General features: G+C 43.7%; 1 protein-coding gene across 6 annotated transcripts in view; it reads right to left on the bottom strand.

The window, feature by feature from the left end:
- The window catches only part of CPVL (carboxypeptidase vitellogenic like), a 142,098-nt gene that overhangs the window by 107,634 nt on the left and 19,360 nt on the right, over positions 1-15,104 (bottom strand). For all 6 annotated transcript variants that reach the window (XM_082397991.1, XM_082397989.1, XM_082397990.1 and 3 more), the window contains exon 3: positions 14,746-14,864. In XM_082397991.1, the coding sequence (XP_082254117.1) occupies positions 14,746-14,864 (119 nt within the window). The remainder of the gene's footprint in view (positions 1-14,745; positions 14,865-15,104) is intronic.

The raw sequence follows: 15,104 nt of genomic DNA on the forward strand, positions 1-15,104 counted from the left end.
ATTTGATGTCATGGCTCATCTGATGTGCGGTCAGTCAGGTCTGGCAAGAAAGGATCCTACTGCTTCAGCCCAGAATGAAATCCTGCAACCTCTTACTTAGCCCAGTCACACAGAGACAAATCAGTGTTGCATTAGAAGGTCAGAGTGGATTGGCTCATCCACCTGGATGATGTGAGAAGGCTGTGGGCAGAAGGCAAGATGAACTCAAGGGGAGGGGATCTGGGACCCACAGCCAAGAACCTGGAAGAAGAGCTGATCTTACAGGGTTCTAACCATGAAAACAGGGGGGACAGAGGGATTTCTCTTATCTAGTCAACAAATATCTACAGAGTCCTTTGGCAGCTTTGGGAAGGGGCCAAGGGAGCGTGCTGAAAGAGTGGCAGTGGTCAGAACAGCTGTGAGCTGGAGAAGAGCCTCCCCAGGAGGGGCCACCTGGGATCCACTCTCCAGTGTTAAGGAATTAAATGAGATAATATAATACTTGTAAAGCCCTTGGAGCAAAACCTAATGCATGATAAAAAGCGCATTAAGCACGAATGATTATTATAACTAAGGAAGCAGGTAGAAAAGGTAGGAGCCCAGAGTCAGACTGGGAACTCAGATCAGCAGGGCTGTAGCTCCAAGAGTCAGCACAGTGTAATGGATAAGTCTTGTGAGCTCTTGTCCCAAACTGGATTCCAATCTGGGCCACTAGCTGTGTGACTTTAGGCAAGTTGCCTAAGCCCTGTGGACCTCAGTTTCCCCACCTGTAAAATGGGGATCAATAATAGTACCTATGCCATGTGGTGGTTGGGAGGACTAAATAAATTAATTTTCATAAAACCCAGTGAGTGGCATATAGTGCATGTTCTACACGATGTTAGCTATTGCTACTGGGTTGGCCAAAAGAGTTCGTTCGGGTTTTTCTGTACCATCTTATGGAAAAACCCGAAGGAACTTTTTGGCCAACTCAATATAGTAGAAAAATACTAGGAATTTATAGACAGTTTTCATGTAAACCATCTATAAATGAGAGAATAGGAAAAGTGGGTTGTTTGCTGTTTTTTTCTTGCTCCTTTGGACATCTTTCCTGGTCAGTTTTTCGCTAGTTGGTTCTCTTGCCTCAAGTGTTGCAAATGTCTATAAAGAATTCAAGAGAACCAGGAACTTATAAGTTGAAGCAGAAAAAATTAACATCAAAGCTGGACTTTTAAAGCCACTGTGGGGAAGCAGAGTGACCCTGGAACTGGTAGCCAGACAGGTGCTGGTTCTACTTGGCCACGTAATAGCTGTGTAATCCTGGGCCTCAGATTCTTCCAGCCCTCTGCTGCCTCATCCATCAAAGGGCAATAAATGCCCACCTCACAGGCTTGCCCAAGGACCCTAATGAGAAAATGTATCATGAAATGATATTGTCAACTCTACTGTGCTGAATAAATATAACCACCTCTGCCCTAGACTGCCTGGTCCCAACTGTGTGTTTTGTTTGAACAAGTGATTTTTATCTCCCCTCTGATCTGCTATCTTGCTATTCAATATCATTCCCCAGGACCACCTTCCACTTGTATTCACTCAGCAGTAGGAGAGTATTAGAGGTGGAGAGAGGATGGAATCTAGATGGAAGTAGTTCCAGCCTCCCGGGCGTGTGAGATACTGTGAGTCCATCCATTCTAGCAGACCTCCAGCCCCCCACTTCCTTCCTATCATGCACATGAGCTTCTAGAAGCCCTGGAGAGCTACCCATGAGCCAGTGGTTCTCAACCTTGGCCACCCATTAAAATAATCTGGAGAGCTTTTTTAAAAAAACTACTGCTTAGGCCCAAATCCCAGCGATTCCAATTCAACTGGTCTGGGGTGAGGCAGGCATCCGTCTGTTTTAAAAGCTCCCAGGTGGTTAAATGTACAGGCAGGGCTGAAAATCTGTGAGGGTGATGGAGAGTTTGCCCTCTTGGGTGCCCAGGGCCCTCTGATCTCCACCCTATCCTCCCCTGCTTTTCATGTCCCTTCCTGTGACCTGGCACAATGATGGGACCTCCAGGCTCTCAGAAAAATAGGCTGACCCTGAGAGGCCACACTACAAAGTCAAGTCCAACACCTCAGTGCCAAACATCTTTATTATGCGACTTTGAAGCACAGGACATTGCATTCTTGGAATGCTTAAATAATAGGAGATCTGCACACATACCTCCAACCTCAGCTGACCCTGCTCCTCAAATTTACTTTCCTGAAGGAGGTGAATGAGCTCAACAACCTCTGAAGAAGCTCATTTTTTAAAAGAAAACTCCACGCATACATCTTCTTACTCTGATGAGCCAACCAACCTGTGAACTAATACTACCCTTATCTGGAATGAAATGCAAAAGTCAGATGCTGGAAAAGAAAGGTTCACATGTACATCGCAAAAAGCCCAGGACTTAGTTATAACACAGCCTGTGGACTTCTGTAATATGCTATGACATCACAATGTCATGACATATAACAATAATTATGTCAATAATAATGGCATAAAGTTATTATGTGATAATTCCTTGGGTGATATATTCAGCTCTCAGTTGTGAGAATGAAACCCTTCTCCCACTCGCTACCCCCCATTTAGGAAAGAATAAAAGTAAATGAAGACACCCTGAACAAAACCACACTGCAAAACTTAGGATCAAATGAAGTAAGAAACAGCTGCTTTACTTCATTTACAGATTTACAAAATTCAGGACTTTTAAAGTACTTATTATTTTGAAACTATAATTCAAGAGTGTATGAAACAAGAGAGAGTGTTTATTTTTGTCAAAATTTTGAAAATTTTTACTTAAAGCTTTTCATATTATAAAGAAAGTACTTATTCTTAATTTTTTTCCTAAGAGGGTATAAAAAAATTCCCCCTTGCCCCACCAATCCTATTCCCTAGAGATGATCATAGAAATATTTAGTCTTCCAGATTTTTCTCTATACCCCACCTCACCTCCCCACATGTACATATACACGTATCTTATAGATGTTACATATGCAATATACATAAGCGCTTTTTTTTTTTCAAAAATAGAATCAGGCTATACATAATATTCTTTATTTGTTGTATTCACTTAACAACATGTGGAAATATCTTCATATCAGTACATATTATCATTTGGCTGAATAGTCCGACACTCTGAATTCACAACAATGTATTAATTCATTTAACATATAACATGAACAGGCATTATTCTAGGGCTGGGGATTCAGACCAGCTCCACTCATGGACAGGAAGGATACTTAACGATTAAGAGCATGGGTTTTGGCACCAGACTGCCAGGGTATGAATTCTAATTATGTGATTTTAGAGCTGTGTGACCTTGGGCAAGTTACTTAACGTCTCTGTGTCTCAGTGTCTTCTGCTTGAAAATTATAATAATAATGTCTATCATACAGGATTGCTGTGCAGATTCAGAGTTAATATACGCCCAGCATTTGAACAGTTCCTGACATGTCTACTTAAATGTTAGCTCTGATTACTTTTCTGGTAAGGTGGGAAGACAGGTAATAAATAAATAAGCGGGTGATATGAAAGAGCAATGGAGAGACATTAGATTGAACACTTAAAGAAGTCCTCTGGTGATGGGCTAACATTTGAGCTGAGACCAGAAAGGTGAGTAATCCCCTATTGATAAAAATTTATATATTTAATTAAAAAGAAAATAAAATCTCTACTAATGACATATAGGTCAGAGTAGTGTAGCAAGAACTGATGATCAAAAAGAAGGGACAAGGAAATTCTAAATATAAAAGAAGGGACAAAGGAATCCTAAATAGTTAAGTGAAAAGTCTTTCTAATAACAGAAGGGTGGGCACACAGGTCCCACAAATCTGCCGTCTTCTTGGTGAGCAAGAAACTATGGCTTCGCCTCAGAAGTCCTTTCAATTCTTCTGGTGACCCCTGGTGGCCAATTCATGAACTTGGCCATTCCTCCCTCAGGGTTTGTTCCTAAAGGAACAGCCCAGAAGGAGGCAGGTTATCTATTGTTTTTTAGATCCCTACTGAAGTAAATTTCAGTCTCACATTAGCGAATTCCATTATTTATTCACTATGATAGTGAAAAAATCTACCCTATGCCTTAATAGATTGTCATTCGAAGTAAGTAAAACATTTATTTGGTTTAACATTCTGTACTTAAAGAGATTCTTAGAAACACCCAGCTTTTTCCTTTCTCCTTGCTTCTAAGTGAGCATAGAGGAGACTCTATATGGGAACACTAATGAAATGAAACCAGTACTCAACGCTCCTGCCCTACTGCTTCCCACGTGGGTAGCATCCCCTTATGTTCTGAGTCTTCCTTTTCATCCCTGCTCCCCATCAAACCATACCCATCTTCGTTCCATCCTCCCAGGCCCTCCTCTACATCACGTGGTAGAGATAACCTTCTACTCAGGCCTTACACATAATCACTGAAGTAGTACATTCATACATCGGGGCCAGAGGAGCACTATAAAGACTTGCTGATTTCAGTACTGTCAGGTAACAAGATTGTATTTTACACAGAGGACTTGCTGGAGTAACTCTAGGGAATCTTAGGTACCCAACAAGTATTGGGGCAATATTTTCTGCCAATGCCTAGGGCTGGGTACATATTCTAGCCACCCTCTTCTTGAACCCCCAACAAGGAACACCACACTTTGTAAGAGAAAACAGCAACTTAACCACTATAGACCCAAATCAATATACCACTTAAAATAAGAAGTGCAATTAGTAAATTAATTAAGTCTCTCTTCACACTTCTATATGCAGAGGCTGATCATTTTTGGTTTAAGTAATGTGTTCTGTCATAAAGGAAGTCATTAGTACCCCAAGTAAAAGTCTTGAAATTCCCCCAAGTATGTTTGAATGGACTCCCATTGTGCCACACAGATCCCAGTTTAGCTGCTACACTAATGGTATTAATCAAGACAGAGCCTTTTATTTAAAGCAATTGGTTTTGTGCCTAGAATTGTTAACTAGGTACCTAACAACATTTTTTAATAGTATTTGTTAATTAATTTATTTATTTTTGGTTGTTTTGGGTCTCCGTTGCTGCGCGCGGGCTTTCTCTAGTTGCGTCGAGCAGGGTCTACTCTTCATCACGGTGCGTGGGCTTCTCATTGCAGTGGCTTCTCTTGTTGCGGAGCACGGGCTCTAGGCACGTGGGCTTCAGTAGTTGTGGCACGCGGGCTCAGTAGTTGTGGTGCACGGGCTTGGTTGCTCCGCAGCATGTGGGATCTTCCCGGACCAGGGATCGAACCCGTGTCCCCTGCATTGGCAGGTGGATTCTTAACCACTGCGCCACCAGGGAAGTCCCCCAATAACATTTTTTTTTTAATTTATTTATTTATTTTTGGCTGTGTTAGGTCTTCGTTTCTGTGCGAGGGCTTTCTCTAGTTGCGAAGAGTGGGGGCCACTCTTCATCGCGGTGCGCAGGCCTCTCACTGCCGCAGCCTCTCCTGCTGCAGATCACAGGCTCCAGACGCGCGGGCTCAGTAGTTGTGGCTCACGGGCCCAGTTGCTCCGCGGCATGTGGGATCCTCCCAGACCAGGGCTCGAACCCGTGTCCCCTGCATTGGCAGGCAGACTCTCAACCACTGCGCCACCAGGGAAGCCCCCCCTAATAACATTTTAATTCTACATACATACTCCCAACACATGCAAACAACTTGCTTAAGACATTCAGTGCTTTTCACGGGAATTTTACTTATAGTGGTTGGTTTCGACCACTCACTTAAAACTTCCTGTACAATGATTGTTGCCACTGCACTATCATACAGACAACTAACTTTTCCAAACTTTTTTCTGTTTCTGAAGCCTCCTTACATCACTCCCAAGCTCCCACTGACTCTCAACAAGCTTTGAATTGTCTCACTAATTTGAGCCAACTCACATCCCACTAGAATTCTCTTTACCTTTCTCCTCTTTAACCTTTCTACCTGGCTCTCATTCCTTCATGAGGTAATTCTGGCTTCTCTGTGCCTCCTTCAAGAAAGTTGGACATTTGAAGGAATCGGGGGGAAGGTGTTAGAGAAAAGGCCTGACTTTCCTTTCTTAATACATAGAAAGAAATGGCTGAAAAAGTTGCTTTCTTCTCCATGTTAAAATTTCATTTCTCAAAGGGAATCAGGCACGCAAAGGTTTCTTCAAAGATTGAATATATCTATGGATGGGATAATCTGTAATTTATCTTTCTTAGCTACTTTCTTTTTGATTTGTCTCACTCACCTAACTTCTACTTTTCTAGGTCTCTGATGCCACTAGTACATAGCAAAGAGAAGATAAACAGTGAAAGTTAAAAAGATAAATGTCTGTGACCTCCACATCTTTACTGTTACTCGTGGATTTGTAGCCATCAGTGGTAGACATATTTTAAGAGATCTGTCCAGACCACATTCCCTTCTCTAAGAATTGACTCTCCATTCACCAATGGAAAGAGCCCATTAGCCATGTTTATTATCACATGACCCAGCAACCTCAGCCTCAGCTGACTGGACCAAGAAAGAACACCTGACCCAAACTGGGCCAATCACATTTTGCCCCCAGGAGAAGTGCTAGTTAATCTCTGTTGATTGCACAATCCAAGGACAGATAGGCTTGGAAACTGTAGGGTAGCCATCTTCTGCCAAATGCCTGTAGAAGCAAAGCACGTTGATCTGCAACAAAGCACAGATGAGTGATCCATTGGTCTTGACAGAATAAGGCTGAGACAGAAAGACCGGCTGCCCTGGCTCCTGATGCCTTCTCAGCAAACACACAATAAATTTTTCTGTTTTTTTAACTATTATTTTTTTAACCTGGAAACATTGACCTTCAATTCTGTTACAAGTTCTAGTGTTTGCCCTGGCCCCCATCAGCCATGAGTATCATATCCAGCCCAGGGCAAGAGTAGGGGCAGAATGCCAGAGGTGTCTGCTTCCCCCTGTGCCACTTCCTCAGTGTTCGCCCAATGCCAGCATGCTAGGTAGGCTTCCTGTGTCCAGCAAGGAACAGGAAGACTTTAACATAAAGGGGTATTCATTATAATGGGAGAATAACCATAAATATATAAAGGGAACTCTAAAGTGTATCCTGGGCTGAGGGAGAATGTCCACAGATGGACAAACTCATAAGGTGGGGCGCGGCCCTTCCCAAGGCTACGGTCCAGACCTTGTTGGGTAGCTGAGACGTTCACTGAGGTGCCCAGGCAAAGCTGGCCAACAACCCCTGGGCAAGTACGAAAGGCCTCCTGGACAGTGGGCTGTGGTGGCAGGGCCGGGAGTGCGGAGGAAGTCAGGATGTTGGGAGCCTCTTTGCTTGAAGGAAGGCACATAACCAGGAGTGCACGGTGTCCTTGTCAGGAGGGCTGCGGGAAGCCACTCTCTGGGATGCAGGTGGTCCAGGCTGGTGACAGGGTGCCAGAGAAAGCTGGGCTGTAGGAAGCCTGCTCGCTGGCAAGACCTGGGACGAATGGTGTCTATCTTGCGAGGGCCATAGTCAGGTGGTCACTGGGACAGAGTCCAGACTGTAAGCTTGCTGAGGGTCTTCGCGGTCTGGGTGCCCAGCTAAGGCAGAGCGCCACTGGTTGTCCCTCCACACACACTGCTGACAGACTGCGCAGCAGGGCCAAGAGAAAGCAAAACGCAGGACAAGGGGCCAGGAAAAGAAGCCAACTTCCTCCTACAATGTCCCTCCAGCACCCTCTACTGACAAAGCTTAATATCGTGTTCACTGAAAATTCAATACATGCTAAGTTGATCAGTTATTATTTGAACATAGGGAGTATAAGAAAATACGTTTGGAGATTACACTAGAGAAAAAATGCAGGAACTAGTCCATAAGGAATCTGGTGTATCTAATAAAGTTGTTTAAAAATTTATAATAGATAATACTTGTTCGTGGAAACCAATCTGGAAAGCATAAAACAGACAGGAAAAAAAAGTTTTTTTAATCCTCCTAGCCTAAAATCATTGTGAACATTTTGATAGCATTTGTATTCTTGCTTTTATATTATGATTTAATATGTAAATAAATTTGCTTTTGTCTTCAAAAAAAAATATCGTGTTTGCTGAATAGGAAAAATGTTTAAAACTCTAGTATTGTGGAGCAGGTAAGAGGGTAGAATTGGAGCTGACAGGCAAAAAACACAAAAAACAAAAAAAACTGTACAAAAAGCACAAAAGCGCACACACACACACACACACACACAATCAAAAAAACCTGGTACAGTAGTCACCACTCCAGAAGTTCTAGATGTCACAAGATATCACAAACGTAGCCCAAAAGTACATGACAAGAGGCTCTATGAGCTATCTAATGCTGCATACCATGTCTCTAATATTTAGGGGCTGAAGACGATAATAATCACTTATTATCTCTCTTGCTTTCTGTGGGACAGGAATTTGGGGCTATCTGGCTGGACAGTTATGGCTCAGGGTCTCTCATGAGATTGTAGTCAAGATATCAGCTGGGGCTGCAAGTCGTCTGAAGGCCTGATTCCAAGGTTGACGGGAGGGTGGAGGCCTCACTTCCTCTCCAGAAGAGTTTGTCCATATGGCTGTTTTAGCATCCTTCCAACATGGCATCTGGCTTCCCTCAGAGTGAGTGGTCCAAAACACCAAGGCAGAAGCAGCATTGTTCTTAATGATCCAGGCTTGGAAGTCACACACCATCATTTCTGCTATTAATGTGTGGGTCACCAAGGCCAGCCTTGATTCAGTATGGAAGGGGACTGCACAGGAGAACACATACCAAGAAATGAAGATCACTGGGGACTCTCTTGAAGGCCAGTTACCACAGAGGCCACAAATTCAAGGGTTCATTCACAAACCAGAGTTCTCGGATGCTTTTATAACTTTGGTTGCACATTTAAGGATGTTTTGTAGGCAAGCCAACTAAAACTATAGATACCATAGAATGTAAGACTGGGAAGGGACCTTAGGAATCAACTTTAACATCTTTATTTCTCTATGAGAAAATGGAGGCTCAGAGAGTATAAATGCCCTGTCCCAAGTTATATAGTGAGGAACTGCAGACCTGCAACTAGAATCCCAGTTTCCTGACCTCTAGTTCTCTCTTCCCAAATTCAAGTGCACTGACAACTGCACTGGAATCACTGTGGAGCTTGATAGAAATACTGATCCCTGGGCCCTCTCCAGAACAAATGAATCAGAATCTCTGCTGGGAGGGGCCGCACACTGAGCTGGGGAGTCTATCATATTTGTAAAGCTCCACAGGTATGTCTGACGAGCTGTAGCAAATTTGGGAGCTACTGCTCTCTACCACCCTGACTGTTAACTGAAGCAGTCCAGACACCCAGAGGAGGGAGTGAACGGAGTTTGTGCAGAGGCCCCGTGGAGCCTGATTCCATGTCTGCACTCCCTGGGTGGGCTTTCCTACTGGCTTCCAGGGACCCTTGGGGACCTGCTCTCCTGCTCCCAGAGAGAATGCCTTCTGCTTTGGCCATGAGCATCAGAGTGGCTCACTGCCCCTGCACCGCACTGTGGATTTGTGGACCTGGACAGTGTTCGCCTAATCCCCGTGCTCTCCTGCTTTTCCTGGTGTCTGGTTAAGCAGGGTCAGCACCTGCATGATCCCGCGAGGGAGGGAGCGCCTCCAATGTTGCCTCCAGGTGCCTCCCATGCCTCAGCCTATCCTGGCCTTGCTAACTCCTCAATATGATACTGACCTTTCTCAACCACCAAATAGTCAGATTCCAGGAATCCCAGCCACTGTCCTCGGCTCGAGGAGCAAGATGGGGCCCTGAGTAAAGAGGCTTAGGCCCAACTCTAAACATCTCAGATTTTGACTCTATGACAGTTGAATAATCTACAGGTTTTAGCTAAATGCATCCAATAAATTACCTCTATTCCTATATCTATGAAACAAAGTTCAAGGCTGGATATCTTTTTCCAATGAAAAGGATGCTAATATCAAAAAATAATAATCCGTATGCCTTTTTATATTCTTGAACATGAAAAATCCCAATTTCACTTTGTAATTTCCTTACCCAGTAACAATTAATCCACATTCTTGGCTGGCATCCAGCTCCTTCCAATTTGGAATTGCTCCTTATCTCTTGCCTTCTTTAACCTCCCAAATTGTGTCTGGTTTTGTTCTGTAGAGTATTTGTGTTAATAGGAGGAAAACTAACAATAATGATGGTGATGAGGATAATTACATAATAATAGCCAATCTACTTACTATGTATCTAATAGCAACTCTACTTACTATGTATCAGACACCATTCTGAGACTTTATCATATTATCTCATTTCTCTCAAAACCATTGTTCAGTAGGTATTTTGATCCTCATTTTAAAACAAGGAAACCAATGCTCAGAGAAGTTAAGAACGTGCCCAAGGAAGATCACATTTGGCAAAAGGAGTGGAGCCAAGGTTTTATCCAAGCCTGACTAACTCAAGAGCTATACTTTTAACGACTGTAATCTATTGCCTTTAATGACTCATTTTCTCAGGATCAACATGGGATGATCAAGAGCAAAGATTTCTCCACCAGAGACCTCATTTTAAAATTTAATTCTGCCCATTTCTAGTTGGGTAACTTGGGGCTAATTATCTAATCTCTGTAATCCTCTTCATCTGTAAAATGAGGCTAATAATTCCCTCCTCATGTGGTTTTAGTAAGGTCTAAAGAAGAAAATGCACAGTGCTTTATTAGCACATAGTCAACGTTCAGTTAAGAACAGCTATTTTAATTGTTAACATTTTTATTGGCTTCATTGTACTTTTTTTAAATAAATTTATTTATTTATTTTTGGCTGAGCTAGGTCTTTGTTGCTGCGCGTGGGCTTTCTCTAGTTGTGGCGAGCAGGGGCTACTCTTCATTGCGGTGCGTGGGTTTCTCATTGCGGTGACTTCTCTTGTTGCAGAGCACAGGCTCTAGGCATGTGGGCTTCAGTAGTTGTGGCTCGTGGGCTCTACAGCGCAGGCTCCGTAGTTGTGGTGCATGGGCTTAGTTGCTCTGTGGCATGTGGGATCTTCCTGGACCAGGGATTGAACCGGTGTCCCCTGCATTGACAGGCGGATTCTTAACCACTGAGCCACCAGGGAAGCCTTTCATTGTACTTTTTATTCCATGCAAAATGCCTATTCACTTCTCTTGTAGATTGCGTCCCTAACTGCACACCGATTTTAAGTTCTGGAACCCATTATGCACTGATTTGTATATAATAACAGGGGAGCCTCACAGAAATAACAGGAAAAGACAATTTCAGAAACAGCAGTCCAAAAAAATACTCAGAGGATATTACAAGTGTAGCATCCTTCCTGGGTTTTTCATTTTCTCTACAGTTTTTTTAAGGGGTCACTTCTCTCCTGATGATCATATCAGCTGCTTCCCTGTGACAGGCAACAAACTAGTATTTCTGCCAAATGAAAGGAACTCTCTCCCATCTCGGTGACCACAGCTTCTCCTTCTCGCATGCTTTATCTCCTTCACCTAAACTTGCCTGGTCCATAATTTACAGACTGACTGGCTACGCAGGAATGGTTGCCTTGGGGCCTCGGAGACCTGACTGTGCATGTGGGCTCCCCTGTAAGGAGGTCTCGGAAAAATCTATCCCAGCTGCCATGTGGGGACACCTGGTATCGTCTGTGGTGACAGCTGTCAATGGTACCATCTTTTCATCTCTGCCTCTTCCTGAAGCTCAGTCTATCACTTCCAACAGAACACTATGTGCTTAAGCATCTTCTTTCCTGCTGTGGTGGTGTTGTTTTTATGTCTTCTGGGATCATCTTAGAATGTATTTAGGGCTATAATTCTGGGCCGAAAAGAACATAATCTGGTCAGGGGGTGCATAGGTAGGTCTTCATTTAATTAAAAGGGGGGCCCCAATAGCACAGTTATTGTTTACTGCAGGGGGTTTCAGTCTGGAAACCAGGAGTGGGTACAGCAGACCCTAAGCCCACCTCTCTGACTAGCTTTATAGTCCCAGAGAATCACCAATATCCTAGATAAAGCTGTTCACCTCTCAGAGGCAACCTAAAAAGGAGAAGACTGGGTCTTTGTTTGGTTTTCATTTGATCACTTCCCTCAACATTAATTGCTGTTTTCACAAATCTGGATCATTACTAAAAAAAAAGCCACCATGTAGAAGTCAATGGGGAACTTACTGGTATCATAACCAGCCACCGAAGCAGAAGAGAGAGTAAGGAATCAGGTTTGGCAGGGCTGGGGTGGAGGTGGGAGAGGCAGAGGGTGCAGTGGAGGTGGAGCCCCCGCAGGACTTCGAGGAATACCAAGCAGGATTAGGAGAGCTGACCCCACAGGCTGCACTCGCCTCCTCAGTCCTCCATTCTAGCCCTCATCCTAGGCAGATGCATGGGACAACATACCACCTCTATCGGGGTTTGCCTGCTCTAGGTGTTTCCAATAAAAGGAGTGTGGGCCACTTTGGGGCCAGGAGCACTGAATCCAGGTGGTAGCCTGTAGGCTAGAGTGATGGTTTCTCAAGTGTGGTCCACCTGCTAATTCTACAACTTGCTGGTCTCTCCCAGTTTACAAGTCAGAATCTCTGGGGGAATGTGAAGATCATTCCTAAGTACAATAAAATGTGAGGATCACTGAAAGAGAACATACTGCAAATCACGAATCCAGGTAAAATTTTCAAGTATCCATTTTGCACAGAAATAATGGCCTCCAAAGATGTCACATCCATAACCCCAGAACGTGTGAATATGTTAAGCTACGTGGTAAAGGGGAATTAAGGTTGCAGATGGAATTAAGGTTGCTAGTCAACTGACATTAAAACAGGGAGATTATCCTGGATTATCCAGGTGGGCCCAAAGTAATCCCAAGGGTCCTTAAATGAAGAGGGAGGCAAAAGACAAGAGGCATGGAAGGTGATATGAGTATGGAGTCAGCCAGAGTGATGCAATGTGAGAAGGATTCAAGTCACTGATACTGGCTTTGAAGATGGGAAAAGGAGCCATGAGCCAAGGAATGCCAGCAGCCTCTAGAAACTGCAAAAGGCAAGGACACGCATTCTCCCCTGGAGCCTCCAGAAGGACCACAGCCCTGCTGACACCTTGATTTTAGGCCAGTGAGACTGGTGTTGGACTTCTGACCTCCAGAACTGTGAAATAATAAATCTGTGTTGTTTAAGCCACTAAATTTGTGCAAATTTGTACAATAGCAATAGAAAACTAATACAACTCCTATTCATGATAAATGCCTGTATTCAGGATAAACGCCTGTATTCAATGATATGGATAGATGTGATATCGCAAACCATACAGTATGGTTTCTGAAAGGCATGGAGTTTAAGGGACTTCCAAGAACATGAGGAAAATTTCCACCTGTTAGAAACAGGTCATCTTTCTAGGCTTAATTTATCTCCTCAAGATAGCTGTGCTGGATATTGGGATATTTACTTGGTTGCTTCTGAAGATCCAGTCTCTACTCTGCTCTGTGCCCTGGTAGGCAGATCTCTATGGACCAGACTCCCTTGCCCTTTGGTTTCCAGTTGGGTTCCCCCAATGGGAGGTACCAGCAGGAGAGTCTAGAGGTCACTCAGGTACCAGCCTTGCACTTGTACAACCCTGAGAGTGAGTCTCTCCTTAAATTTTGTGCTCTAGGCACCTTACTTGCCTCACTCAACAGTAACAATGAGGAAGAAATATGTAAGGGGTCCAGGAGAAGCCTTCCCAGAGTGGGTGACAGCCTGAAAACTGCTATGAGCTCCAACTATAAAGTATCTAGAATTCCTCACCATTTCTTATATGCCTCCTTCCACCCACAACTACCTGGTGAACTGTCAGAGGCCATGGCTGAGAAAGCAGAAATGAAAAGTCAAGAAAATACAATCCAACAGTACCAAGAGAAGCAATTTAGTTCAAGCAATTTACCCAGTCATTACATATGCAATGCTGTTATATGCAAATCACATGCAAATATAAATACTACCCTCCACAGGAGGGTAACCTTTTTTTGTTTTCTCTGGCTTCTAAAGCAAATTCAATTTGGAAAATAAAAATAGAAAATTACCCTGTGGTGGGATAAAATTTGTTTATGCATCTCACTACCTCTTACAATAACCCCAATAGTATCCATAAGCCTAAAGTAATTTGTTCCTGCTGAAGAACTGTGTGACCTTGATGTGAGCTAAATAGAATTGCTAAAGTACAAGCATATACGAACCTGTGTTCTGTATGGATGTGAGAAGGTAAATAGCTCCCTCATCCAGGAAGCCATCCTGGGTCACTGGTCCTCCCCACCCCTCCCCTAAAGGCCCACAGAGTGAGTTCAGTTCTCTCTCCTCTGTATCCCCACAGAGCACTACTCAGTAAATGGGTATAGGATGCATGAAGGAGTGAGTGTAAGAATGGTAACTGGCACGGCAAAATCCATAGACAGAGCAGCCAAATAAGACTACAATTGACTAAATTTAAACAGGCTTAGACAGGCATCACCTGTGAACTTCAGGAATCTCCCCACTCCTTGTCCTTCCTTGGCTCCCCACCGCCCAACCCTGCCCCCAAGTATTTTTAGAACAAAACAACAAAAAGATAGGAAGAAGACTGTGGCAGCATTAATATTCTGAACAAGGCTGCAAGGAATTTAAAAGCCGGACCTCCCCCACTAACGTTTGTTTCCTGCACATAAACAGGAACACCACGGCAGAGTCACTGGCACTTATTTTTAGAAAAAAAAAAAAAATCTAAAAGATTTAAAAGAAAAGAAAAGCACCCTTAGGTTGGTTGTAGACCAACGTTTCTACCTGAAGCAACAGAGTCGGCTCTTGAGCATCAATGTCCTGTGAGGGCGCTGCTGCAGGCCTACCTGAGCTGGAAAGAACCAGAAGAAAAGGTTGCTGTTGTAAGTCTTATTCACAGTGATGTAGCCAGAATAACTCGTCAAATTCCATCCTGGGAAAGGAGCCACCGAGCTCAACCGTCTACCTAGTGGGGGAGAAAAAATTTACCCGAGGATTAGACAAATAATAAATACAGGGTGAGCCACCTCCATCTTGGCCAGACTTCTCCCAGGGGCCAGGTCTGGCATGAAGTGATCAGAAAGGCTACAAGGGGATTGGTATAAAGGTGCTTACTGGTAGCAACTTCCAGCCTGCCCTGGCCAGTTCCACATATTCAAAATTCACCATTTAGCCAAGGGCAAGTGACATTTTAAACCTTTTTTTT

Source organism: Balaenoptera borealis, assembly GCF_965194805.1.
Source record: "Balaenoptera borealis genome assembly, chromosome: 7".
NCBI lineage: Eukaryota > Metazoa > Chordata > Mammalia > Artiodactyla > Balaenopteridae > Balaenoptera > Balaenoptera borealis.